This window comes from Drosophila pseudoobscura, chromosome 4, assembly GCF_009870125.1.
Source record: "Drosophila pseudoobscura strain MV-25-SWS-2005 chromosome 4, UCI_Dpse_MV25, whole genome shotgun sequence".
NCBI lineage: Eukaryota > Metazoa > Arthropoda > Insecta > Diptera > Drosophilidae > Drosophila > Drosophila pseudoobscura.
The window spans coordinates 25,269,710-25,296,768 of record NC_046681.1 but is presented as its reverse complement, the minus strand read 5'-3'; the positions used below and the strand labels follow the sequence as shown (position 1 = coordinate 25,296,768).

The window sequence follows — 27,059 nt, the reverse complement described above, 5'->3', positions numbered from 1 at the left end:
TTGAAGGCAGCATTATCTGCTGCTGATAAATCTCTTCGATTCAAACTATTTTGTATGGCTGATCCAACTCTTTGAACTTCTGGTGCACACTTTGATGGTTGGTTCCAACAACTTGCTGCGTTTCATAAGATCTACCAAAAGAAATTTACAAGCCTCGTGATCCTAAAAGAGTCTGCTATGCCTTGATTGGTTTATATTTAGCCGATGTACGTCTATAGGCGAAATTATATCAATCCCCATCCCCTCTTATGGTATAAGTAAATATTTGCTTGGAATTATTTATTGCATCTATCTTTAGAACACAGTACAGATCTGAGAACCCATTCTGATAGGCTCCACCATAAATGTAAATATAAGCAAATCCCTTCTCTTCGTTCCCAATTGCAATCTATGTGGCTGCTCCTTACAGCGGTAAGTAGATGGATAGCTTGGAATATTATTGTTGATATCAGATTATACATTTCCCCAGCTAAGATGTGAAGTGTGGCGGTGACGGTGATCATAAATCTGTCACGCATCTGGCATCATCTAGAAGATCTTCAAGATTACTAAAAACCATAAATTATGAATATTTACTTGAATTAAGGGTTTTTACAACAAATTAAGAGTCGATAAATTTAGCAAAAAATAATATCAATATACAGTATTCTGCAAATAATAAAAATAATTTGAATTTGAATTGAGCGCATAGAAAATCTATTCGGCAGCAGCCCTGGTTTGACCGCGAAAAAAGCTAAAAAGAAATTTAGTTCCAATTATTGCCGCCATATTCCATAGTGGCGCCTTTTTTGGCCACTCGGCCAGATGGCGCCACACCAGTCATCTTAGTTCAGTTAACAGCCAATACTTTTTGAGCTGGCGTATTTTGAAACGGAAACGGCCAATACCAAAAGCAACGACTGAAAAGGAATGCAACAAAGAATAAGAATGCGCCCATCGTTGCGGAAACCACCCACACAGGAAGTACATTTGCGGCCATTGAGGTCCAGCACGCTTCCCAATGATCATTGCTGCAATAGATCGGCCATCTATTCGCCGTTAGCATAGCATACATATAAAGCAAGTGTACTACTACAGCCGTTATTTGGTAAATAAAATGATAGACCTCAAAACTTTACTATATAGCCTCTTGAAAAAAATTCTCAAAAGTATACTGAATATTTTTTTTTAGTTAATCTTTCTAAGAATAGTTTTTAACATATCAAAGATAATACCTCTTGAAAATTGAAATTCACTTCAATTCATTCCACGCTGACATGATAGATTGTAGCCCATAGATCTACATACATATATTGTTTTTAAACTTCTTGCAGCCGATGCCAAGAACTGCATAGTCAATGGAGCTGCATAAAACTTCCTCCAAGAAAACAAAACAAAGCAAAAACCCATCCAAATAGTACTAGTGTCTGGCTAGCTGTCTGGCAGCGGCAGCATGGGGCATCCCCAAGAATCGACGTCATCGTCGGGAGTCCACGGTAACAACAAACGGCGCTGCTGGCATCAGCATCAGCAGAGACATCCAACGCCGGCGCCAGCGCCGCAGTTGCTTGGTTGTGGGGCACTTTGACTGCGAAGCCTGCGAGTGGCAAGGCACAGTCGTTCCTCGGCCGAGCAACCGTTTGCATCGCGCGCGCAGTTCCCGCAGCTCTCTCTCACTGAGTCTCTCTCCGCTTCGAAGGATACAAATACAGTGCAAAAAGGAGACCGGCGCCACAGAGTCGCCTACCAGTCCCGCAAGGATTCGCAGTTATCATTCCAGTTGCAGCTCCCCTAAGGAAGCCATGACGGCAGTGCCCATGAAAGCCCTCATCGCTGGCGTCTTCTTGCTGGCAAATGCCTGGCACATTTCAGGTGAGCCACAGAAACTGAAGCAGAGACCCTCAGGTGTTGCCGCTAAGTGTCGATCAGTACCAGAACATGGTCCATAATGTCTGTGTAAACATAATCCCGCAAGAACAGTACACATTTTTCATTAATTTCTGTTTACGTGTAATTCCATCTGCCCCCACAAGGCCGCCCCAGGTTGCGATTAGTTTGGATGGTGGTTGTGTCGACTGTGATGGTTTCCATATAGAGTCCATGAATGAAATTTTCCCAATTTTACCATTTTCCCCATCTCTCGATTTTGTTTATGTAGTGGCTGGTCTTCCTCTTTTCGTGCGATTCGTGCAAAAGTTTTTACGATTCTCCTTTGCGGTGTTTATGAAAATTCTTTCAGCTCTTCCGTCGGCACAATATTCTTACAACTTTCGCGTTCATTTCATTTCATTTAATTTCAGGTAGAATCTATACAATTTACTTCACACATTTCACCCAGAGATTTTTATGCTTTTTGCGATTTGCTCGAAGATTTATGAGCGACAGTTTTCCTCGAGCACTCAAAATGATAGAGGTGTCCGCTGTTTTTATCTGTCATAAACAAATTAATAGCGAATGGCGAATATAATGATATATTAATGGGGCAATATGTGTTTAGAGACATGGCTCTGTTTATTGTGACTGGGGAACACGTGTGGAGAGTGACAGCGGGTGGAAGATAATTGAAGATTCTCTAGAGGCTTGATTTGTTTCGGGCAGAGTAAACTGAAAGAAATATATCAATGCATAGAGCATCTGTTATTGTTGATCCATAGATGTGATTGTTTATAAAGGAATTATGGCGGTACAACTAAACTAAAAGTTAAACATCATGAATTGAAGGCATCCGTAAACATATTCCCTATTTCCACAAATAAAGCATTAAATTTTGAAACATTTTAAATTAAATATGTTTTTTATGAAGTCCTTTGACATCCATGGTTTCAATTCAAATTGAAAGAATGGGATGTGTTCGATCTTAGCTTTACGGAAGGCAGTTCCGAACACTTCGAGTACTCAATTGCTAAACGTTACTCAACTTATCGATCTATTGAAATCAATCACATTTTAATGACACTTTACAGCAATTGATTAGGAAATTATACATATTCTAAGTGCTGGAACCAAACTCATTTCTGATCTTCATAACTTAAATCTCTCATTAAATTAATCGTAATAATTTTTTCTATTCCCTTAGGCGTCCAGTCCCATCTTTACACCTTGTCACTCTCAGCTTTTTCCGCAATTATTCTTTTGAAATAAGAGAAAAAAAGGTGGGTCATTGCTTGCTTAATGAACATCGCTGTACTCGTACCTCGTACCTCGTATATATCTGCATATAGCATTTTCTGTTCAGTGATTTTCACGCGTTTTTCAGTGATTGGCAACCTGCATGGCATAAAAACCAAATATTTTCCCCGACTGCCAGACAGCCAGACGTTTGCACAATATTTATTTTGATATTTTTCGTTTGCTTGGTTTCACTTGGTTTCCCGAAAACAAAATCTATAAAATGCTGAATGCAAATTCCATAATTGGAATGCTGAATCGACTCTGATGAATGCATCGTGATTGGGCCATTAAATGGTGAATCGAAGCAGTGGCTGGGTCTGGGACTGGGGGCCCTCCTGTTGCTCTCAATTAGCCTTCCTTTATGTCCTGCAATTATCTAATTGCTTTGTTTTTGCCACTGACTGCCTCTGCCTCTGCCTCTGCCTCTGGTGCGCCTTCAATCTGGACTCGGATCGAGAGTGCGCATGTCTGACTGGCGCCAGGATGGCGTCTGCTCCAGTTTCCAGCAGCGATTGACTTACTCCCGCTGTCTTTCTCAGCAGCATCCATATCTGGCATCTCCAACAGTGCCCAGTCCCCAGTGCCAGCGACAAAGTGCTCCTATAGAAACTATGTCACATTCTGGTGTCCTTCTTTGGGGGTTAGTTCTCTTTTGTTAGAGCCCCTGTTCAATGGCAGGAATTGCGTAACTTTCGCCAGCCGATAATGAGGATACGCCCAGGGAATGGGCATGGTACTCCCACAAAGGAAGTGACACACATCCGATCCGTATCAAATTATATTTGTTATTGTCTGGATACAATGTTTTTATGGGGGTGTTAAATTTACTTTCGCTTGAAAGCCTGTTTACAGGGTAATTTCTGGGGCTTTGGGGGTGGATGGTGGTATCAGAAGAAACCATCGAGTATAGGGTTGCAGAAGAACTTCCTTCAGACAAGTCTCAACTTTCAATTACCCGAAACCCGAAACACGTTTCGAAACAAGAGGGAAGCCAAAGCAATGCCAAAGCAGTGGCATATGCGTGACCTTACCAAACGCTTAGAGAATGTTAAGCACAACCGTTAAAATCCGACCTTGAGCTGGCCATAATGTTGAGGCAGTAAAAAACAATCAATTACTCACACTATCACACCATAAAGGGGAAAACTCTGCGCCAATTACCTGAAATTGCATGGCAAATTCCAAAACAAAATACTTTGCAAGGCTCTAAAGGAGAGTCTGACAGTTGCTGGGCCTAGTTTATGCATATGTCCAGTCAATAGTGGGTGGAAAGCAGCACCTGAAGCAACCAAAACACCCAAGGAACTTCCATTCCAAGCAGCCCCGTCTGACATGCCAAGGACACACCAATTGGCGCTAGAGTTAAGACTGAATGGTGGACTTTGAGCGTCTACGTAATATCTTCAGCCAGGGTGTAATAATGTAATTTAGCGAAAACTTTACAAAAATGAAATACAAATGTTTTACAGTCAATATTTGACAGGCACTCCTCCTCGTTTGGTGTCAGGGACTGGATTGTGTGTTCAAGGCAGCTGTGGCAGAGGGGGCACGTGCCCAAGTGGCATGTTTGCCTTCCAAACAAGGAAAACGGGGCTAGTCCTGCCAGTCTTGACCAGCAGGACATGCAAAAACGTTCTCAAGGACTCAACCCGATCTTGATTCACTGTCAGGCCAAATCACGCAAACTTCTCAAGCCAATTAGTGGGGGGCTTCTCTCTCTTCGGGCCCACTTTTGAATGAGTCTTGAATTAATTAATTCATTTGTCTAATCCTATAAATAGTTGCAGAATTCTCATGTTTTGTGCGTGAAAAATACATACATACACATATTCGAGGTGCGAATCGAATGCACCACGAAAACAAATTATAAAGAAAACCAAATAAACATTTGTTCGGGAATAAAAGAAATGATCATTATGGGGGATATATAAAGCTATATTTATGTGAGGAGATCAATCAGGGATAGTTATGTGGCAAGAGGGGGATAATTGAAGAAATTGCAATGACTTATTGGAAGAGAAAAATGAAAGCAGCGAGGGGAAGTGGCAACAAAAAATACCGATTCAATAATAACAAACATTATACCAAAAGAAAGAGAATAGTGGAAACAAATGAAAGCTTTTTTAGTACAATTTGTGTGAGTAATACTCCTGAAGGAAATTCGAACAAGAAAACAAGAGGTTGATTGATTTGCTTGATAATTAATTAAATTATTTAGGAATATATAATAGACTAGTATCGATAAGAAAGCACAATGGAATGAGGGGTATAGAAGTTATGAGAATATTTAGCTCGAACTCTTCACAAAGGATCTAGACTGTTCAATCAGATTACGACATATGTGTATGAATATGCCTAAAACATCACGCATATGGGAAATATTGATAAGGTTCTGAACATTAGGTACCATAAAGATGGATTTATTTCCACTTTAAAACCTTTTTCTCAGTCAAATTAAAGTCGAATCTCTCACTTTCCCCATCACAGCTGCAATTTGCTGTACCCCTCCTCCTATAAGCCACGCCCCGCACCGCCCAAAATTGACGCACCATTTAGCCGCATTCTCAAAGTAACTTCAGTGAATCGCCGTCATTCAGAGACTTGATGGCGTATACGTAATAAAATTGGGCTATGGCGCCGCCCCGACTGTCCACGCACCACTCCACTGCCAGCAGTGGGCGGCACATGAACCCAGTGGCTGGCTGGCAATGATGACGATGATGATGTCAACATCGTTGTCGAAGAATCCTTCGACTCAGTGCCATGGATACACACAGAAACCGCCCCATATCGAATGGTGAAAGGAAACTGTGTCACCCTCGAGTATTTTTAGAACGCAAATAAAGTTCTCAGCTTGCCAAGAATGAACCTATGTCAGAGTGACCCTTTCAAAGGTCAACCGAAGTACGAGTGTGGCTTATTGAAATCCTCCTTCTTTCTGTTTCTGCCTTGCAGCCGGACATGAGCAGCAGCATCAGCGGCATCTGCAGTGCTGGCACTGCAGTTCGGACACCATTGGGGCAGAGGACTTCTGCGATGTGACCTTCCAGGAGGACAACATACCCACGGATCTCATCAAGGAGCGGAACATCAATCTGCTAAGGAGCTGCAATAGCACCATCAACTCGGATCACGAGCGGCCCGTCTGCCGCAAGACTGTGGAGGAGAGTAAGTCCATCGGAAGCATTTGTCATGTGAACTCTATAACTCCTTATAACTCCAATCCCCTCTAGACAATGGCAAGATGATAACCAAACGCTTCTGCTACTACACCAACAAATCGGATCCCGTGGAGCTGTGCAACGTGACCAGTCCCGAGAAGAATGTGCGGCGGATATTCTGCGAGGACTGCCTCACAGATCGTTGCAACAGTGCCCCCGGATTGGTGGCGATTATGACGGCCATTCTTATGATACCCATCCTGGGTCTAGTCCCACAGCTGGCCATATAAATGAAGGACTGGACTGGACTGGACTGGGCTCAAGGAAGGTCCTTCTGTAGCATCTCTCTCTCTTTATCCTGTATTTTAGTTGGAACGTGATATTTTGCCTGGTCCATGGAGCCGGGCTGTTGCTGATTAACGATTTAGTTAGTTTAATTTACTCCTTAGCCTAGATTTCCCTCAAAGATTAAGTAATTATATTAAGTTCTTGTACGCGTTTGATTTGCCTGGCTGAGTGCCAAAGTTAGCCAAGCTCAAAGCCCCCTCTAAAAGCCTTTCCACAAATAAATATAAATATCCCAAAAATACCCCTAATACCAGTAAAAACAGTATACTATGTGAAACATATTTTAATGTAAAGCAAACAAACACAAAACAAACAAAACATTCTATGTAATTATCACAGTTGCAACAAAAAATGATGACTCAAGAATTAACACAAAATACTCAAGCACACACTCACTCAAACACCGAATAAAGTTTACACAATTGAATCCTCCTCAGAGATAACCCAGGAGATCTATTATCGCGTCCAGCAGGCGCTGCTTGACGGCTTGATCGAGGGTCGCGTAGGGCTCCTCCATCTGCAGGCTCTGCCACATCTTTGCCATGTAGCTGCCGAACTGTGGCCTCTGTTGGCCACCGCTCTTGTAGCGCTCGTAGAGCAGCAGCTCCGAGTAGACCATCAGCTGGAAGGAGTCTTTGTTTCCCACCATATACAGCTGGTAGAGAAACGCAGCCATCGCGCTGGCCTTTTCCAGTCTGTACAGCCGCTTCAACACGCTGCCGATGATTTTCTGCAGCTGTGCCGGCTTGAAGAGACAGTGGAACCTCCGGGAGTGCCGCCCGATGGCCAGCTGCCACTTTCCCAGCTCGTGCTCGGGCGACTCCAGGGCTTGCTTAAAGAGCGCCGTGCTGTTTAGGGTCTCCAGATGCTCCCGGATGTGCTCGCGGAGGAGGTGCCCCTGCAGGTGCTGGCTGAGGGTGATGTTCTTGTCTTTGCTACACATCACATGTTGCATGGTCTCGTCCAGGTCCTCGATCTTGGCCACATCCCTCGGGTAGTCGGCCCGGAGCTTGCCCCAGGTGAACGCTGCCAGGGAGAGCTGCTCGTCTACGGTGCCATTGAGACCCTCGATGAGGGACAACATCCGCTTGTTGTCGTAGCAGACCACTTGGGTGCCCAGGGCCTCTATAATAGATGGCCCAAGAAGGAGGAGGAACAACGGAAGCGATTTACCGATCATCCCTCGTGTTTCAAAATAGAACTGAGCTCCGCGTTTCTAAATCTCAAACGAGACCCGTTTTGGGTTATCAATAATCGCGGCTTATCAGCCAAGGTCTGCCCCCATCTCTCTCACTGAAAGTCAATCCGTATCTCTCTCCCCTTCTCGTTTTGTATGTCAATCCGTATCTCTCACAGTGGGGATTGCTTCACAAATCCAAACTGACACTCGGATAGCCATAGAAGTTTAATCCAATTATGAGCCTTACATACGACTACGAAACAATGCAACCCTCGTGACTGGTTTCCTTCTTCCTACGTTATCCTTATTCGGCGAGGCCTCCCCTATCGCAGTCCTCAATCTCAAGCAGCGATGAGTGGCAGTGGCAGGAGGTTGCATACCATTCCTAATTAAATTTATGCAAATTGTCGGCTGTCCTTGTTGATTACTGTTGCCTTTGGGCATCCTGCTAGGCCTCTCTGTCCTCTATCTCCGCCTCATTAACCATCGAACTTGCTCAATAAGATAGGCAAATCAGTATTTTTTGTGGCCACATTGTTGTTTAAAGCTTAAATATTATTCCTCGATTTCGGCACATTTTGAGCATATACAGTGAGCAAAAGTGAGTACATACTCATAATCACTGACTTTTGCCGCCCATAACAGCCCTACCAATAAAGCCATGCAAACCAAATTCCCCATATCAATACTTGTATTCTTAACAAATAAACAATATTTCAACAGTCTGGATCCCCACGATCCTGGGAAAGTTGGTCCTGCCCCGATCAGGCCCTATTTGTCTGAGATTTAGCTTCCCGAAAAGTTGGATTTTGCCTTTTATTAGAATACTGGTTTTTCCGTAGGCTATAACTCTGCTATTCGTCAGCCGATCAGAGTGCGGCATGTCTTTTCGTGATCGGGAGAGTCCTGCCAGTCGACTGCCATCGGAAAAAAGGGACATCCATTTTTTCACGATTTTCGCAAAAAATCATGATGGTTACATCATTAAATTTGCAAAAAATCGGCCCCATATTCATAGTCGAGATTTTGATGCAGTTCGACAGTCTGGATTCTCACGATCCTGGGAGAGTTGGTCCTGCAGCGATGTGGCCCTATTTGTCTGAAATATAGCCTTCTGAAGGCTTGCATATCATTTAATATTGTTACTTTATTTAACTCTTCCTATTATCTTGGCAGATCGCACCCTCGGGTGGCTTGGAATACCACTTGCGTGCACCGGAGACCGATATGCCCTCCATCGTTGACCAGGGGCATCACCCTTTTGGTCTTCCGGTTCATACGACGATGACGATCCACTCCAAACGCATGACCGACTGATATCGCAAACTCTCCACCGGCTCCTGCACACGGGGCCACGATGACATATTTCTTGTCGCGCGAGGCTGTGTCCTTTGGTCTGGGCGACCTTTGGATCCGGCGACTGCCATGGCCCTCTTTCTTGCGTCCCACGCTCTTTTTTCTGCCCTTGCAGTCCGTTCGCCGTCGGTACCTCATTCATCCGCAGTCGAATCAAACGCTGAATCAGTATGTAGTTGTGCTATCCAAGCATTACCGAGGCGTATTCGAGACAGACCGAGTCCTATTGCAGCCGGACAGTTCCAGCAGTACAGAAGCGCACCCCTTGCAAGATCCGAACCTAACAAGCCATCGTCAACCGTCGTCGTCAAGCCAGGACTTTGACTATGGCAACCAAGGGAGGGGCTACGCGGTGTACTAGACTCTAGATAGATATAGTTGTTGTTAGGTTTAAGGATAGACGCGTCCATATATTTTGATAGTAGATACAAATGTTTTCCACTTGTTTATTTATTTATACTAAGCTAAGCTATGATGAATAAAACTATTGAAAAATCATCCTTGCTGTATCCTGATTTGGGGCAAATATAGCGGGGAATGTAGGGAAAAAATAGCACAGAAAATTTAATTTTGTTGATTCTCTAAAATGTCCTTGATCCTTGAAAAGGACTCCATTAAATCAGGGACAGTTTTTCGATCACAGGATGCCGTTGCACGCCCAGATCGGCCCACAAATAACGGAGAAAACAACAAAAGTTATTGTTGACAATTGTTGTACAACAAATTTTTGTTGTTGTACAACAATAACTCCCAACAGGCAACCGCTCAAATGGCCAAAGTCGAGAATTTGAAAACTGGGATACCAGGCGAACAGAAATCAGCAGAAGGTCGCTGGATTTTTTAAAATTTTTTTATTTCATTTTTCCGCTTCAGTTTTTCGCTTCAGTTTTTCAAACCCCAAAAGTATGCTACAATATTTTTTCAATCGCTAAAGTTGCTTGCTGCTCATTTCTGTTCGCCTGGTATCCCAGTTTTGAAATTCTCGTTCATGGCCATTTGAGCGGTTGCCTGTTGGGAGTTATTGTTGTACAACAACAAAAATTTGTTGTACAACATTTGACAACAATAACTTTTGTTGTTTTCTCCGTTATTTGTGGGCCGATCTGGGCGTGCAACGGCATCCTGTGATCGAAAAACTCTCCCTGATTTAATGGAGTCCTTTTCAAGGATCAAGGACATTTTCCCCAATCAAAAATATTACATTTTCCCTGCTATTTTTTCCCCTATATTCCCCGTTATATTTTCCACGAAAAAGGATACAGCAAGGATGATTTTTCAATAGTTTTATTCATCATAACTTAGCTTAGTATAAATAAATAAACAAGTGGAAAACATTTGTATCTACTATCTAAATACATGGACGGGTATATCCTTAAACCTAACAACAAAGATATCTATCTAGAGTCTAGTACACCGCGTAGCCCCTCCCTTGGTTGCCATAGTCAAAGTCCTGGCTTGACGAAGACGGTTGACGATGGCTTGTTAGGTTCGGATCTTCCAAAGGTGGCGCTTCTGTCCTGCTGGGATAGTATTCTGTCTGGCTGGAATAGGACTCGGTCTGTCTCGAATATGCCCAGGTATTGCTTGGATAGAACTCCTTCTGGCGGGAGGAAATCGAATACCACACGTTTTTTGCCAAAGCGTAGGAGGTCTTATTTATCCTCTGTGAAGGATCCTCTGTACAGGAACCTACGGAATGTAAATTTTATGAATTTTGTTAGATTTTGTACTACAACAACAAAAAACACTCAACTTGCAGTTGCTCAAATGGCCGAAAACTTGAAAAAAAAAAACATGATAGTCCTGCCAATCGACTGCCATACATTTGAGTGCAGTTTTCTCTGAGCTAAAAACCACTCCATAGGGAGAAATCACATATACTAATTAGTGGGTTGATTCTGTCACTTGAATCGAATGCCATTGTTCGATAAGCAAACAACAAATTTGACGCTAGATGTTAATAGATCTGTAAACCTGAGTCATTACTCTGTGAGCCCATGACATCAACCCCACTACACTCCCCGGTTTACTCTCAAAATATCTCTATCGTAACTTGAGTATCTTTCCACGCGCTAGTCCCAATCATTACTGACACTTTTGAGATGCACTCGGACATACAAATTGCCTTATTAAATGATCTTGGCTCTCAGATCTCTCCAGCCCTCATAAAGTACCACTCAAATAAAACAAATTGCTTAGAACATAATTAAATAAAACTTGTTTCTCAAAAACCAAACATCAACTGCACATCGAGCTGTATTTCCACTCAAAACAAAGCGTTTTTTGAGCCACATGTTGGGGTGCGACTGCGACGCAGTTGAGATGGGGCTTGTGCCGCTAAGTTTTGAAACGAACGGCAGAGTCAGACGTGCAGCAGACATCGTTGAAAGCGGTTCAGTTTTAAGAGTTTTCAAGAAAATACCAAATCAAGCGCTAACGAAAATGGTGTCCGCTCTGAAATGCAGTTTGGCCGTAGCGGTCATCATCAGCTTTGCCTGTTCGGGTGGGTAGAGTTGGGAGTGGAAGTGAATGCAAAGTGCAAACGGTCTCTGAAAAGGCCTTTGGAACGGTTCATTCAACATACCAAAAAATGAGTTCAAGGAGAACAAGCTAGAGAAGTTCTCTTGAAAAAAAAGAAACTGTAGAGTTCCTATAAAGTTTTAGAGGAAATACATATTGTCCAACAATATTTACAATAATGTAAAATAAAATCTTCATTAAAGATCCAATGAAAACACTTTCACTTGTATAATAACAGCAAAAATATATTTCAAAGATAAAAGAATCTCTATAATGAAAGGACTTCTCGAAAAAACCACTCCCCAAAATGTAGTCAAAATAAAAAAATTTATATTCAAAAGGTCATCACAGACCTGTTTCACAGTTCATTCCACAGTTTACTGTAAATCTATTGCTCTATCTTGAATAATCAACTATGTAATCCTATATCCCTCCCCTCTCACAGCCTATGCCATCAAGTGCTATCAGTGCGAGTCGCTGACCATGCCCAAGTGCGGCCTGAAGTTCGAAGCAGATGAGAGTCTCCTTATCGACTGTGCCCGGATCGGACCCCCGCGCTACCTGCAGAACTTCTTCCCCCTCCGCAACGCCACCGGATGCATGAAGAAGACCCTCGAAAGCGGTAAGTCAAACCATCCCCAAACTTAGCCCTTAAGCCGAAACCCTTAAAAGTTCACCCAAATATGTTGAGATCATCAGAGGAAATCGGTTCAGGTTTTCAGTTTCTGATGTCATGCGTAAATACGGGTATTTCTGTTGTTGCTTTCATGCTCTTTCTTTAGGTGTATTTGTCTCTCACGTTTCTCGGTCTCTGTTTGTTACGTGTAATTACGTTGAAGTTGAAGCTTAATTTGGTTTTGTATGGAAATAATAATAATAATGACGTGATTGTGCTATGAATGAATGCCGCAAGATTCTCTGTCTGTGAATTTCAATTTGCATTTTTGAATATATTTGCAAGGCAAACGAATCAAAAGATTATTCAGTGGTAAATATTGTGATCATCCTATGCTCATATTTCAGTTTGACCAACTTATGAATAGAACTCTTAGCTGAGAGAAATGAACTGCATGTGGCGAACCAATTGGAAAATTCGTAGCAAAATTTAATTGATTGGAACGATGAGAAAACCGCTTAATCAGTCAGCTGGAAAATTTCGGAATTTACTTAACTTAATGCGATGCCTTGAGAGTGTTTTGTCTTGACTCGTCAGAGGGCTCAGTGGGGTTGCTTTAGTACAATTAGGTACAGTCGACAGTCTACTGTGGAGTCATAAATAAGTGTGAACAGCAATTAACAAGTGTTCCGTTTTCACGGTGAACAATCACTCCATTTACTGCCAGTGAAAGCTATTTGCCGACTTACTCATCCGTAATCAACATTCAACATTTTGCTCCCATTCCAGTGGTCGGACATCCGCAGATCGTGCGCAGCTGCTACTTCGGTGACGTCTCCAACATCCAGAGCGGCTGCCAGTCGGATCCTTCTCTGCCCTTCGTGAAGCAGCTGGGATGCGATGTCTGCACCAAGGACGAGTGCAACGGATCCGCTTCCCTGGCTCCCGTGGCCGGTGCCATTCTGCTCTTCTTCGGACTGGCTCGCCTGCTGGCATAGATCTTACCTCCATAGTTCTTAAGTCTCTTAATTCCTTTGATAGTAGTATGTGTATCTCTCTTGCTCATGGATCTTAAATTGTAAAATTTTTTGTTTAAATTTGATCTTATTTAAATGATAATAAAAGATGGAAGAAAGCGTGTCCTTGCTAATATCCAAATGAATTGTTTGAGCCGCAAATGGAAACTGAAAATGAGACATAGAACTATTTAAAACAATAGTAGAATTGTCTGGCTTCATTCACAACTATAGAGTAGAAACGAATTAGAGCTATTAAGCCACTTATTGACTGCAGTCTGAAGTAGTAATAGAAGAATTCTGCATAGTTTCTGTTGTATAAAGAGGGATATAGGAAATCAATAGTACCAAGTATTATTTAAACGATTATGGAACATATAATAACTAATTTTCATATGATTGGTTAGAAACCACTTGCAATTCCCCCATTCCCATCCATATGATAAGATCGGATATCTCAGAAGAGGAGAAACATAAAAAATTGCTTTTATTATGATTGTGTTTGTCAGTGTGAAGGCTGTGTACATACGTACATCCGTACATATATCTAGGTTCATGATCATCATTATAAAATGTATGTATTTAGGCTGTTCCATTGACGCTCATGACAGTCCCGTCCCCGTAAATCATACACTAATTCGATCAGATGTGTCTAATTACCTCATTTTTTATTTTTTTCCATTTTCTGAGTAGCTTAAAGTTCTGACTCCTAACCAAACCCACTCAGAATGTACTTAAATAGAGGAAAAAACGTTAGTAGATTTGCCTTTGGGATGTATGATATAAGACACTCGAAGGTGTTGCTCAGATAAATTCACACTCAGAATGTACGTGGGTAAGTAATAGTTAAATTTCCCTATGGGATGAATAGGGTAAGTACCCCGGGAAATTCCGAGGAACAAGTGAAATAAAAAGTCTCTTATTTGCAGTACCTGAACCTTGTAGCCCAGCCCAACTGGTAGCTTCAAACGAACCGAAGTGAGTAACGCTCCAATATTGTAAAACAATGGAAATAAGTAAAAAACAAAAAAAACATCCGTAGACCTTCCCGAATCGCAATTTGTACGGATAATTCATCGCAGGCAAACGCTTGTCTGCCTGTTTAATCACATATAATTGAGTTCAATTTCATTTTGAAGTCAAGTTTCAGTTTCAGTTTCAGCGTTGCTACCCTTCGGATTTGAGTTTATTAAGTGTTAAATGCGTTTCTGAAAAGTTCAAAAAACTCCAAGACCCCGAGAACACTTCCACTTCCCCAGATCAGAGAGTGTTCTTGATGCTGGGGGCTCACTCCGCCTGCGCTTTCGCCTCCGCCTCCGTCTCCGACTGCTCAATTAACCCAAACTCATTTGGCATAATTCGAAAAAAATTACTTAATTGAAGAAAATAGAAAATTATAATAAGACTTGTGGGAATGCCACTTAAAGAGGAGTTCTGTCCTCCCCTGCGCTCACAAGATTATGAAATTTCGTTCACGAAAAAACTTGGACTACAATAAATAAAACGATTAAAATCGAGAGAACTTCAATTGGGAACTGACAAGCGGACTTAACAGTCGGGGAGCTAGAAGATCGATTTTTATACGAGTAGAAGTAAATGCAGACTGATGGAAATTTCAAGGAGAATAGAAACTCTTGACTTAGAGGATGTTGGAATGGGATTGAGCTTAAATACGAACATATGGAAATATTGACTTTTAAACGAAGGAGGAGTGTCACAGATACATTAGAATGAAATAAGAATGGAAGAATTTCGGAACAAAGCTTGAGAAAATGGAAAAGGAATCTCACAATGGTGTTCCAAATGAAACAATATCAAAAATATCTTTAAATTCGAAGCCTGGCTAAACTTGATTTCTATAGGTAAAATCTGTATGGATCTAGTCTTCCTAGGAAGTGAGTATACAAATATTGAATGCGCAGTTTTTAGATTCAAAAATGATCCATCAGCTGCCATTGAGCATGGATCGAAAGATACCCAAGTGTGGGTAGGTTAAATATACGGCATTTAGATGTCATTGATGTCCGACAGTGACATATACTGTACCGACAGTGTTCTAACGGATTCGAAACTCTCGATCCATCGGCGATATTCGCTGGCTGACAACCTCTACAGTTGTTAATTGTTGCACATTTACACATCAATGAGAACTTGAAACCGGCATACTCATACTCATACTCATACTCATACTCACATAGTGAATAATTTGAGTATATTCCCAACTGCGCATTAGAATCGAAACGAAACGAATGAATGCTGGTCAAAGCGAACGATGACGTCGCGCTTACAGGGCATAAAAACGGGTTCGCATAACAAAGCATAGAAAGCGTATAGGATAGGGCATAACTCAGGCTTACATAATACTCAAAAAGTATATTAGAAAATAAAAGAAAAAAGAAAATGAGTGTTATCAAGAGCTACGACATGGTATGGCGTGACGGGTGCGTCTGAATTGTCTCAGGCGGAGAGTAAAAACACAAACTGAAAATAAATAAAACACTAAACGTCTCTGACATCACCCGAAACAAGTCGGCAAAAATTCTTCATACATATTTACATATACACTACGGGTATATACGTTTGTAAACATGGAGACGCTGTGTGTTTGTGTGTGTATGGTTTGTGTGTCACAAAACATTATGTAGCAGCCCGACTATAGAAATTTCGAAAACAGTATTCAACTAGCAGACACGCAACGAACATGAAATTCCACTCAAACTCAGGCACCGCCATGCGAGTGGAAGCTTTCGAGTGTACTCGAATGAGTGCGAGCGCGAGCATGGTCACTGGGGCTCGGGACGCGTCTTTTCGATGAGCCATATATTAAACACTCGTCAGTCGCCGTACCGTCAAGGTCTGCCAGTCGCAATCGAAATATATACTCTTCAAATCAAGAATTTACCCTGTCAGTGAAAATGGTGTCCAGTGTAAAGCTCATCTTGGCCCTGACCATCTTGGCCACTCTGGCCTGCACGGGTAGGAAATCCCACTCCCCTAATCCCATTTGAATTCATCTCTAGAGATAGATCTCTTGTTCCAGGCTATGCCATCAAGTGCTACCAGTGCGAGTCGGTGACCAATCCCAAGTGTGGCGAAAAGTTCGAGTCGGACGACAGTCTGCTGCTGGACTGCGGCAAGATTGCCCCGCCACGCTTCCTGCAGAGCTTCTTCCCCGTCCGCAATGCCACCGGTTGCATGAAGAAGCTCATCGATACGGGTAAGTCTGCAACCAGCAACCAGCTACCAGCGATCACCAGTGACGTCACCCCTTGAACTCGTCTGCTGCTCACGCAGACGCAGAGTCCTCTCAGTTAACCAATTAGCTTGATTAACATTAATTAGAATCGAACCCATGGGCTTGGGGGCGTGACCAAAGTAATTTTTACGCAAAAAAAACACGGCTAAGACTATGATATGTGTGGGAATATAATTATTAGGCTTATGGTAATGCCTAACTTCTTATTCAGTTCTATCGCAGTCACGAATGATAGTTTGAATATCTATCTTGGTTGCTTTATAGTACGAATACCTATTCCTATAGAGATCTCAAGAGAAGTATTTCAATAGTATGTTCTTTGAAAACTTTTAAAGGTTTTTACTGAATAAAACGATGACAACATGCCACAAACAACTGAGAGGAAGATTTCCCGCAAAATTAAGAGACCTTACAATATATGCATGTACATTATCGTATATGTATGATGTTTGCCTATAGATAAAGAGAATCTTTCCATTTGTTTACCCTTTCCACATATTCAGTGTCATCTCATTGAGATTTCGGTTTATAAATAACTCATAAATACGAGTATCTCTCCTCTTTTTGATGTTTCCCTTTTCATTTCAATAAAACATATTTCCATAATCTTGCATTTACATTCAGAAACATTTCTCAACATTTTATAAGAGCTTAATGGCACGAAAGGCACATATATTTATGCCCCAAAGCCACACCCCATCCAGACCAATCCTACGCGCAGCAATCTGCTCATTTCATTATTAATTCAACAAGTGTTATTGAAATCATATGTGAGTTGCTGGCTTGGCATTTTAACTCACTTATTCGAATAGCACAACGATTGTCGCGGATTAAAATTATTCCGAAATGGAACGATTCGAATATTTTCTGAATATTTTATGGATAGGAATCGGAGTATTTATGCTTGCTGACCGCAACATCGCCTCGAATAATTGTTTGTTAATTACATTAACAGTCGACCTACGCCCCGTTTCCCAACCCCAGAACAATCGGGGGGGCTGTGACAGGGAGTGGCAGGAGCAATTAACTGACAGACGGGCACAAGTCACGGGTACACAAATTAGTCATAACTATGGACGAGTACTCATACATATCTGCCCTCTTAACGATGTTAAGGGAGGGAAAATATGCTAATTTGAATACATACTTGAGTGTAATTAAAACCTACAATTAAACAAAAAAAATGCAATGCACTACAAAAAAATGTATTAAATTTATATAAATATTACTTCTGATTACACTCTTTACTATATATGAGTTATTTGTTCTTGATGATCGGAAACGTTATATATTATATATATATGTATATACGATTCTGTATATGGTCAGTAGTATAGGTAGTGGATGAGCTGCAAATATAATTGAGAAAACTCGGGTGTGGCTAAATGTATTTGATAAATAGGAATGGAAATGATTTATCTGGGCAACTGAACGGACTAGAATACCTCACTTGGGTACTATATGTAGTCTCTTAAATAAACGATGTACACATAGCCACCCTCGACGAATATACATATACGGCATTCAATTGTAAATAATAATTGTTGCGGCTATAATTGTCTGATCGGGTAATCAAATTGCAGTTTATTTCATCGAAACGATCGCAACCATAATGGAACATTACGTTAACGTGGAAAAGCAATATGATGAAAATTCTCAAGTAATTAATTTAAAATTCCAGCACGTTCACAATATGTGAACAATACATCCATCGTATATTGTATATACATCAATTTAGTCAAAATAGTGCGGCACCTTTTAAAGAAACAGATGGTTAAGCTTCAATGACCAGGCGAAATCTAGTAGTGAAATATTCCACCATAAGCACAACGATATCAATGTCTGAATCCGTATAAATGATTCTCTAAACACACACCTTCTTTCTTTCTGCAGTTCCCGGACACCCGCAGGTGGTGCGCAGCTGCTACTTCGGGGACATTAGCAACACCCAGACGGGTTGCACCTCGGACCCCTCCCTGCCCTTCGCCAAGCAGCTGAGCTGCGATGTCTGCACCAAGGACGAGTGCAACGGATCTGCCACCATCGCCCCCATTGCCGGAGCCATTCTGCTCTTCTTTGGCGTGGCTCGCCTGCTGGCCTAAGAGACCGGAGAACCGCTCTCTCTCTTTCCATATCCGTAGTAGATGTTGTACGCTTTTTTTGTTGAAAGCTTGGAATGGATCCGCTTGAATCTTCTTCTTGAATCTGAATCTGGATTTATTGTTGTACACTCGTCGAACATTTTTTGTCCGCATTCGAATCGCTTTATTTATTTAGAATAAAAATTTTGTTAATCGTACAACTTCTGAGAGACTGTGAAAAGAATGGGTTGGAATAGTTTGTATGGGTGAAAGTTTTCAGAGATGAGATACCAATGGGTAGTAAATTAATTATTTTTTTGAATAGAATAGTGGAAATTGGAAATCGATAGGTATGATAGAAAATACGTACCAAAAACTTTTCTCGTTATTTTCAAGCTTTTTGCCTTAAACAAAAATTGTAAAGCATACTTTAAGGAAATGCATGGCTTGGCTGTGGATCATATGACCTGATCTTCATTACATATGAAGGTACGACAGAATTCCACACTTCAATTCGAAATTCCTAAAAAAAATGGTTCGATGTTATATGTGATCGATTGAGATCAAATACATTAAATATATTTTCATCAAATTCGGTCCGAAGAAAAGTGGAGGGGCTTCAATCTATAAAAGGACTCCGCACAAGGCCATACTTCTGAGCTGGCTGAATGACCTATGCCTCTGCTTCTGACATTTCGTTAAATCTTCCTCCATACATGACACACATGGGGCACCCGTTTGAATATCAAGTCTAAATTCCATTCGATTTCGTTCTCTTCTGCCTTTGACTCATGCTGCAGCCGGCCTTGCTCTTTGGAACTCTCTTTCCTGCCGATAATAGAACAGCAAGCCCAAGGTGCATAAATACAAGGTGAGGCATTAGCCAGCCTATATATTGTGCTCTTTGTGCGCTTATCTTGTCTTGTCTTGTCGCTTACGTAGTCACAGGGAAGATGATGTTTCGCTATATACAGCAAACACCGTTCATAACTGGAGGTACTCGATGAATGGGTAGGCTCTGTTTCTGCGTCGGCAAAGTGCAGTGCTGCAATGCAATACTTTCAAGCCTTTAGCGTCGCCATAAGGGCTCCCACCTTGTTCAAATACACCTTTTCTTCTGGTCCTCTCACCCAGTCTCTTCTTTCCACTCACTCCCACCCCCCCAAACATGTGGGGTACAAATTCCCCCCAGCCACTCGTTGGTAAAGCCCAAAAGCAAAACGTTCATTAAAATTAGACAAATTAAAATGGTGAGCGATGACGCCAGACGAAATGGCCATAAAGTTTCTTCCGCACCAGCACTCAAAAAAGAGAGAAAGAGTGGCAGAGTGGCAGAGTGGCAGCGTGGCAGTGGGGCTGTGTGGCAGTGGGGGCTGTGTGGGAGAGGGCAAAGAGATGCAGAAAGAAGAGGCAGAGAGACAAGGAGTTGAATTTGGAAATGCTTTTCGGCATTCTTTCAGTTCGAATTCGTTGGCGGCCGCGTCGACTGGCTGGCATTTAAGCGGGAAATTGAGGGAAAAGTTTATAGAAAAGAACAAAAAAAGTAAAGGAAAGCGAAGGAAAGACGCGTGTTTACGTTCGCGTAACGTGCCCCCTCTAACAGAATTATGTAGAAATAATTTATAGAACCAGAGAACACATTTCTTTATATTGTGGATATACATCTATTACGTATACGTATTGTATACATATGTGAAAATGTTTTATATTTAAATCTCAAGTGGATCGTTCGTTGAGTCGCGGGCGACGCGTGAGAAGAGTTATCGTTATAAATAAGCGTTCAACTTGAATTATTCTCCATAAAAGCCATCCAATAAAACACAATCCAAAGGAAACTTTCCCTCCGTCCCTGAGAAAAGTGGAAAAGTGCCTTTGCCTGCCTCCTGTCCGTCCCAACTACAACACTGTCTTTGCACTCCCACCAGCAAATATGCGGCAATATTTACTTCTGTTTGGCGCGCTGTTCTCTCTGCTGGCCTCAGGTTTGTTCCGCTTTTGTTTTGGTCTGCAGTTGGTTTTGGCTTTTGATACCCTTCCGTAAGCTATCACAGACTTGACAGGGTGTTAAAAATGCAACAAAGTGCACACATGATGAATCGATTGTACCTGTTTGTGATACTCTTAGCACAAATCGTAAACTGTTAGTCGAACTGCAAGGGTATCTAAGCTTCGGTTTCCCAACGAAACTCTTAGCTTGAATGCATTTTTCATTCAGACTTTTTTTTGGTTGGATTTATTTGATTTTCATTTTACTTTTGTGTTTGCTGCCTGTCTGTCTGTCTCCTGTGGTCTGATCTCATTTTGGCCATAAATAAGACGTAGCTTTTCATCTTTTCGTGTTTTCATCTTTCCAATGCCAATAGCTTACGCCATCAAGTGCTATGCCTGCGAGTCCGTCTACGAGGAGAGCTGCGGCGAGGACTTTGATGTCGAGAACCATTTCAAATACGACTGCGCCTTCATTGCGCCACCCCGGTTCTTGGAGAGCGATCTGCTCAGCGTGAATGCCACGGCGTGTCTGAAGCGGGTCTTCAAGGGTGAGTATAGCTGCAGGGGTACTCGAATTTGGGGGATTGCAAGAAAGAGTTATCGTAGGAGTCTTAGGAATGAAAGAAACACATTGAATTCTTAGGAGTTGAACCATAATAATCTGTCCTGGGAGTTGGATTGATCTTTGATTCAGAGAAAAGAAATAAATTAGAAGGAAAATGTGTCTGTAATTAGTATCAGATAGGAATTCCTGGTATACATTTGCATCTGTTCCTGCACCGATTATTCGATGCTATTATTGAAAATAAGTAGAGAAATTACACCAAAATAGTTTCTAAATGTTTCAAGATGTTTAACGCACGTAAAGATGATTTATGACAGTTTCATTGTTTTTAAGAAAATATATGATAAATGTTCAAAAATTATTTGTATAAGTTAAAAGAGATATAATGCATTTTCAGGTGATTTATGGCTATTTTCTTTGAGAATAATGACTTAAAGGAAAGTTTAGGGTAGTTTTATAATTATAGAACACTAGATAAAATTATTAAATTAATGATTGGTGATTAAATGAATCATGATTAATGATAGACTAAATATAGATGTAGTAAAAAGTTTCCTGCCTCTGAGAATTTATCACTTTAAATTTATTTAAAAGAAATGAAAATCCAAAACATCCAAAGTCAGACAGATACTTATAGGATATACTGTCAAGAAATTTGTATCATTACAGCAAACTTTCTTCAAAATAAAGACTGAATCATACCATACAAGATCACAATGAATAGATAGTTTGTCGCCACTTTGTTGATATAGAATGATACATATTTGAACAAACAGCTGTCGCACTACATCAAAAATTTTAATAGATTTCCCAGACGACGGCTGATGCTCATCTTTCGTTGATAGTTTTGGGGGCTCCATTTAGAATCAAACATGGATTGGGCTATTTAGCCCGAAAGTAGACTAATCCGAAAACGTATGTCTATTGTATGTTCCAACAGAAAATGGCGTACGCAAAATAGTGCGTGGCTGCTACTTCGGAGAGGTAAATGACACAGAATTGTGGTGCAGAATGGACCCTACTCTGGCGGCGGTGCAGAATGCCAGCTGTCATGTGTGCGACAACGAGAACTACTGCAATGGAGCGGAGGTCATTGGGGTCAATCGGGTGGAGACGTGGCGAATGATATCACTAATTGTATTTCTTTTGGCCGCCCAAATAGCCTGAATGAAGCCGAGATCCATTGAGAATACCTAGTCAAATTTAGTCACACCTTTGTATAGATTGTTTGCCACAAAAACGAGTTCTTAGATGTGTAAGTTGATCCCCAGTTAATGTCACAATTTCAGCATTAATTAAGCTAATGGAAATATGAAGTATCCGCCCCATTGTGTTAACGTTCAACCAGTGCGTATGAGCCACACATTAGTCCGTTCTGCCGCCCAAATACGAGTATGAGCCGAAAAGATGGCAAACAACAATTCGGAGAGCGAAATACAAACTAATAAAAACTAATTTTACACAGAACGCCAAATTGTTTATTTGTTCAAATGCCACTAATGAACTTTTGCTTTGCCTGCCACCGATGGATGGATGGATAAATGATGGAGAAGGGCAGGAATGGCGGCATGCCCCTTCCACCACACGGCTCCACATCCATTCGACCCACAATGTCAACACGAATGCGGTCGGTATTTCGGCCCCCACTCCACTCCATGGGATATACTCGAAGGTACGCTCGTATAAATGCCAGGAAACCGAAATGAAATGAAATGAAAAAGAAATGAACAAGAAAATCTGTTTATGAAAATCACATTCTGAATGCGATTGTTCGCTCAGCTCTCAGTTCTGTTTGGTTGCTGTTCAGTCTCAGTCTCAGTCTCATGTGTGCAACGGTTCGAGTCGGTAGTCGGTAGTCGGTAGTCAATAGTCGGGTAGACACTAGCTGTAGACACTATATATAATGTGATTGCCATCGGCATCTGTGAAGACTGTGAAAAACATCTGTAGCACAGATCGCATCTGTATCCGTATCGTATCTATTGAATCACCTCAATACTCGAGCACAGCCCCATTAGCGCAGTGGACAGTGGCGAGTGGGGATCGTTCGGAACGGAACAATGCGTGTGTTTGTCGCTCTGTGGCTGCTCGTCACGCTGGTCAGCACAGGTGAGTCCCAGTCCCTCCTCCTCCTCCTCCTCCTCCTCATCCTCCTTCTCTTGGTTGACACACATATTTACGCATGTCGTCATCGTCACCCCTACTCTGGCGAATAGCTCTGGCGATTACCTGCTTCGAATGCGATTCCGTGAACGAGCCTGGGTGTGGGGAGAGCTTCTCGGGCGATGACATAGCCAAGACGGATTGTAATGCCGTCGAAGTCCTGGGCGACATGCGATCCTACAACCCCCAGGGCGTGGAACCCACTTGCCTGACCAAGTACTATGAGGGTAGTAAGTATACATATATGCACAATAAAACGTTCTACTCTACTTACATGTATATATGTACATATACCATATACATACCTAAGAATGATGCATTCCAATGTTTTATCGTTTATTGTTTGGCAGTGCCTGGAAGTTCGCGTTTCGTTCGGCGCTCTTGCTTCTTTGGCGATTCCTCGCCGGCGGGCTTCAGCTGCGATGAGTCCCCGGATCCGTTGGTGCCCTATCAGAGCTTCCTCGGCTGTACCCTCTGCAACAGCGATCTATGTAATGCAGCCGGATACAGTGTCCCCTCCATGCTGCTATCTTTTGTTTTCTGTGCGTATGGCTTACTATTGTTTCTCGCAAATTAATCAGAAAAAGGAGAAAAAAAAACATAAGAAACTTTACCAAAACTCAAAAAATATAATGAACATAAGGATAATTATTTTGAAACTACAATCTTTTTTGAGAACTCCCTTGGAGAGACAATAGTATTTAGTTTGTTTTAATTTTCATTTATTTGATTTTGTTTCCGTTTTTTTACACATCCACTAAAATGATTTAACATACATATATATATTTATATAATAGGTATTCTTGTTTGTTTAATAATATAATTTATTGAATAAAAATTTACTCGTCTCCTACTATATATGTGTGTGTATGTAAGTAAGTGTCTGTCTGTGTGTGTATGTGTGTTTTGTAATTAGGATTTATCGATTAAAAATATGCATAAATTAAATAAAATAACATTTGAAAAACAAAACACACTCGTCACTCTTTCAATCAGCAATACACACTCAATTGATCTTTAAATATAATATTCATATATACTCTATTGTATATATTGTACACAGGATGTACATTTAATTCCAGTTTTGCTGCATAAATTATTGTTTGGGTATGTGGGTACATAGATAACACACGATCACTATAGCATGATTTATGGGGCTTAGGCTTAGCTGCTGGCTATATCCTATATCTATTCATTTCAGGGCTTGCAGGGCTACACATAAATAACATTCAAATATAAATATATATGTATATGGGTAATTATCTGTATATAATATATAGGCATATATCAAATAGTATAAACTACACATTGAGAACAATTCAGATAGAAAACAGTTTTTATGTACAAAAGATTTAGTGTTTGCTTTACCAAATACTGTCCATGTAAGCGTTCCCTTCATCCCAGCAGAATCTCCGAGAATCCTCCGGGTGGGAGTGGAGCGACTGAGTCAATGCCACAAACAATCCGCTCCAAGCATTCCACCGTCTTAAGCTCTATAAACATTATCATATCATCGATCGATTGTGTAAGAATTAGTCAACCAAATAAAGTAATTCACATTCAGAAACAAGTAACAAACGGATTTCATTCTCTTATTTATCGCTTAGCATTAGCTCGTGTATCAACATCAGGGATCAACTTGTTCAACTATTTGCAGCTGGTATTTTGTAATGTATAGATCGGTTATTTTATTTCATAGGCCATATAATGCTGCGCTTACGTACATACACATATACAATTGAATCATAGTAACAACAACAACACAGAGAGTTTATTTTAAACCTAAAGAACTATTCATATTTACTTGTAGCTTCAACTGCCACTCTCTCTCTCTCTCTCTCTCTACCTATGTATACCCCACAGATTGCATTAGATCTTGTATGGGGAAAGGATGGGGATTGGATTGGATTGGATAGTGGGGTATTGTGGAGTACCAGCCTCCACAATCGTTGTGGAGTGTTGCCTTGCCTGTCATTTGGTGCAATCTGTGGCCCATGTCTTCAATTTCCCTTCAATTTTCGTTGTGGCTTTTCCATTTTTTAGTTGTAACAATTCGCTTGAGTAGTGCAATGATCGTTCCACTGATCCAACAGAGTCTGTAATCACTCAAAGTCAGATCAAGAGAGGCATACACAGGAAGAGACCTATCCCACACATCATATTCGTATTTTTTTTCTTTCTTTTTCTTTAACATAAAAACTGACTAGAAAAGTGTGCAAAAATTTCGTGAGTGCGCGGGTGTTTGTGTGTCTGTGAGCAAAGAATTTCGTTGGTATTGAATATGGAATGGAATCTTAAAATAATTATTGAATTTCCATCGGGTTTGTTTATGCATTTCATTTCCATGTAGCCTTCAACTTGTAATACATTTCTTTCTACATTTTGTTTCCATTTTGAGATCAATTTGACATGAGTACGTGGGACGCTCTCTTACTCTCTCTGTGAACTTTAAGCAGATTACAGACTCTTTTGGCTAAGGACATTGGCTTTACATTTGTATCAATTGTGGGCTATATATCGTATTGTGGGTTCTAATATATGGTATATGTTGTATCTGAGCATATCATTTGTAGCTTTAATCGAAACATGGTTTGGGTTTTGCTTTATCTATATATATTTTTTTAGTTGCGACCAAATGGAGGAGTGAACCGTTCAGAGACACATTCGATTGGGTCGGTCTCAATGCAATTTATACAAGGTTTACATACACTTTCTATACACATAGCAATAATAATCTTAACAACATTAATAACGAATTCAGTCAAGTCAGTAAATTTGGTTGGTTTACAGAAAAAAGAAAAAATAAAATACATGCTAAACGAAATTATAATAAACAATAATAAACATTTCTTTTCCATTCTCCATTCTCCATTTTTCACTTTTCCATTTTTCATTTTCAATATTATAGGTTTATCCTTTTCAACATTTTTCATGGCTATAGAAATACGGATTTACATTTAGTTATACACATATTATATAGTAATTGTTTATGCATACGTATAGATATATGTTTATGTATAGTATATATGGTATATGTGTATAGGGGTTATTACTGTATAACAACTATTGTATTGTATTGTAATTTCAAAGCTTTGCGTTTTGAAACATGAACTCACAGAGTATTTCCATTATATAATATATAATTTGTATGTTTTTATCAATCAATTTTTCATTCATGTTGAAACATTTAACATTAACACGACGGCTAAACTGCTGCTTTCTGCCACTTTCGATAAATTTATTTATAAATAGGTTTTTATAAATGTTGAAACATTTTACGATCATCTTCCGCCAGGAGTTGCGGAAGGAAGTGTGTTTGTATTGAAATCTTTAGGTTTGAGTGGTTTTGGTGGTGGTGGTGGAGATGCATAAGGGTAGGTTTTGGCTGAGCACTTGATCGTCGGCGGGCAATATTGGTTGAATTGAACAGAGCTTCCGATGCCCCTTAGATGCCCACAAAGCCATAGACCTCCAGTACGCGGATCTCAAAGTCACCGGATGGACAGAGCGGGGGATTGTTGAAGGTCTTGCAACCATCCGTTTTGCCAAAACGTATATTCTCGTCCATCCAGATGGCCTGACCCTCACTAAACAGGAAAGAGCACAGGAAAGAGAAGCCATATATTAGTGGGTGAAACAGGTACAGTATCGATTCAAC

The 27,059-nt window shown here is 40.9% G+C and overlaps 7 protein-coding genes and 1 long non-coding RNA gene across 22 annotated transcripts in view; 5 read left to right on the top strand and 3 right to left on the bottom strand.

Annotated features, from left to right (window-relative positions):
• Positions 1-1,569: 1,569 nt before the first annotated feature.
• On the top strand, positions 1,570-7,102 carry twit (target of wit). Its single transcript, XM_001356812.4, has 3 exons — positions 1,570-1,851; positions 6,106-6,318; positions 6,384-7,102. Exons 1-3 carry the CDS (start codon positions 1,782-1,784, stop codon positions 6,599-6,601), a joined length of 501 nt encoding a protein of 166 aa, XP_001356848.1. The 5' UTR covers positions 1,570-1,781; the 3' UTR covers positions 6,602-7,102.
• On the bottom strand, positions 6,928-7,868 carry LOC4817153 (uncharacterized). The gene has a single exon (XM_001356811.4). The coding sequence runs from the start codon at positions 7,837-7,839 to the stop codon at positions 7,093-7,095; it is 747 nt and encodes a 248-aa protein (XP_001356847.4). The 5' UTR covers positions 7,840-7,868; the 3' UTR covers positions 6,928-7,092.
• Positions 7,869-11,541: 3,673 nt separating this feature from the next.
• Positions 11,542-13,497, top strand: LOC4817460 (uncharacterized). Its single transcript, XM_001356810.4, has 3 exons — positions 11,542-11,698; positions 12,161-12,337; positions 13,121-13,497. The coding sequence occupies exons 1-3, from the start codon at positions 11,638-11,640 to the stop codon at positions 13,327-13,329; spliced, it is 447 nt and encodes a 148-aa protein (XP_001356846.4). The 5' UTR covers positions 11,542-11,637; the 3' UTR covers positions 13,330-13,497.
• On the bottom strand, positions 12,196-13,170 carry LOC117184053 (uncharacterized). The gene is made up of 2 exons (XR_004469227.1): positions 13,081-13,170; positions 12,196-12,977 (listed from the first exon to the last, which is right to left on the bottom strand). It is a non-coding gene; the product is annotated as an uncharacterized lncRNA (long non-coding RNA).
• Positions 13,498-16,162: 2,665 nt separating the features above from the next.
• On the top strand, positions 16,163-18,902 carry LOC6903080 (uncharacterized). Its single transcript, XM_002132762.3, has 3 exons — positions 16,163-16,323; positions 16,388-16,564; positions 18,497-18,902. Exons 1-3 carry the CDS (start codon positions 16,263-16,265, stop codon positions 18,703-18,705), a joined length of 447 nt encoding a protein of 148 aa, XP_002132798.1. The 5' UTR covers positions 16,163-16,262; the 3' UTR covers positions 18,706-18,902.
• Positions 18,903-20,112: 1,210 nt separating this feature from the next.
• Positions 20,113-22,705, top strand: LOC4817216 (uncharacterized). The gene is made up of 3 exons (XM_001356809.4): positions 20,113-20,666; positions 21,048-21,221; positions 22,179-22,705. Exons 1-3 carry the CDS (start codon positions 20,615-20,617, stop codon positions 22,403-22,405), a joined length of 453 nt encoding a protein of 150 aa, XP_001356845.3. The 5' UTR covers positions 20,113-20,614; the 3' UTR covers positions 22,406-22,705.
• A 364-nt stretch (positions 22,706-23,069) lies between these two features.
• On the top strand, positions 23,070-24,000 carry LOC6903079 (uncharacterized). The gene is made up of 3 exons (XM_002132761.3): positions 23,070-23,347; positions 23,455-23,631; positions 23,752-24,000. The coding sequence occupies exons 1-3, from the start codon at positions 23,299-23,301 to the stop codon at positions 23,976-23,978; spliced, it is 453 nt and encodes a 150-aa protein (XP_002132797.2). The 5' UTR covers positions 23,070-23,298; the 3' UTR covers positions 23,979-24,000.
• Positions 24,001-24,669: 669 nt separating this feature from the next.
• Positions 24,670-27,059, bottom strand: part of sky (GTPase-activating protein skywalker) — a 55,574-nt gene continuing 53,184 nt past the window's right edge. For 7 of the 15 annotated variants that reach the window (XM_015180759.2, XM_015180758.2, XM_015180763.2 and 4 more), the window contains one exon: positions 25,078-26,988. In XM_015180759.2, coding sequence (XP_015036245.1) covers positions 26,847-26,988 — 142 coding nt within the window. In that variant the 3' untranslated portion in view covers positions 25,078-26,846. Of the gene's footprint in view, positions 26,989-27,059 lie in introns of all 15 variants that reach the window. The other 8 variants (XM_033379994.1, XM_015180760.2, XM_015180755.2 and 5 more) reach the window with 2 other exon arrangements.

Coding starts and splice junctions, on each gene's coding strand:
- LOC4817153 (XM_001356811.4), bottom strand. CDS start 7,839: ATGATCGGTAAATCGCTTCCGTTGTTCCTCCTCCTTCTTGGGCCATCT.
- LOC6903080 (XM_002132762.3), top strand. CDS start 16,263: ATGGTGTCCAGTGTAAAGCTCATCTTGGCCCTGACCATCTTGGCCACT. Junction 16,324..16,387: donor GGCCACTCTGGCCTGCACGG/GTAGGAAATCCC, acceptor CTCTTGTTCCAG/GCTATGCCATCAAGTGCTAC. Junction 16,565..18,496: donor GAAGAAGCTCATCGATACGG/GTAAGTCTGCAA, acceptor TTCTTTCTGCAG/TTCCCGGACACCCGCAGGTG.
- twit (XM_001356812.4), top strand. CDS start 1,782: ATGACGGCAGTGCCCATGAAAGCCCTCATCGCTGGCGTCTTCTTGCTG. Junction 1,852..6,105: donor AAATGCCTGGCACATTTCAG/GTGAGCCACAGA, acceptor TCTGCCTTGCAG/CCGGACATGAGCAGCAGCAT. Junction 6,319..6,383: donor CCGCAAGACTGTGGAGGAGA/GTAAGTCCATCG, acceptor AATCCCCTCTAG/ACAATGGCAAGATGATAACC.
- LOC4817216 (XM_001356809.4), top strand. CDS start 20,615: ATGCGGCAATATTTACTTCTGTTTGGCGCGCTGTTCTCTCTGCTGGCC. Junction 20,667..21,047: donor GTTCTCTCTGCTGGCCTCAG/GTTTGTTCCGCT, acceptor CAATGCCAATAG/CTTACGCCATCAAGTGCTAT. Junction 21,222..22,178: donor TCTGAAGCGGGTCTTCAAGG/GTGAGTATAGCT, acceptor ATGTTCCAACAG/AAAATGGCGTACGCAAAATA.
- LOC4817460 (XM_001356810.4), top strand. CDS start 11,638: ATGGTGTCCGCTCTGAAATGCAGTTTGGCCGTAGCGGTCATCATCAGC. Junction 11,699..12,160: donor CATCAGCTTTGCCTGTTCGG/GTGGGTAGAGTT, acceptor CCCCTCTCACAG/CCTATGCCATCAAGTGCTAT. Junction 12,338..13,120: donor GAAGAAGACCCTCGAAAGCG/GTAAGTCAAACC, acceptor CTCCCATTCCAG/TGGTCGGACATCCGCAGATC.
- LOC6903079 (XM_002132761.3), top strand. CDS start 23,299: ATGCGTGTGTTTGTCGCTCTGTGGCTGCTCGTCACGCTGGTCAGCACA. Junction 23,348..23,454: donor CGTCACGCTGGTCAGCACAG/GTGAGTCCCAGT, acceptor TCTGGCGAATAG/CTCTGGCGATTACCTGCTTC. Junction 23,632..23,751: donor GACCAAGTACTATGAGGGTA/GTAAGTATACAT, acceptor ATTGTTTGGCAG/TGCCTGGAAGTTCGCGTTTC.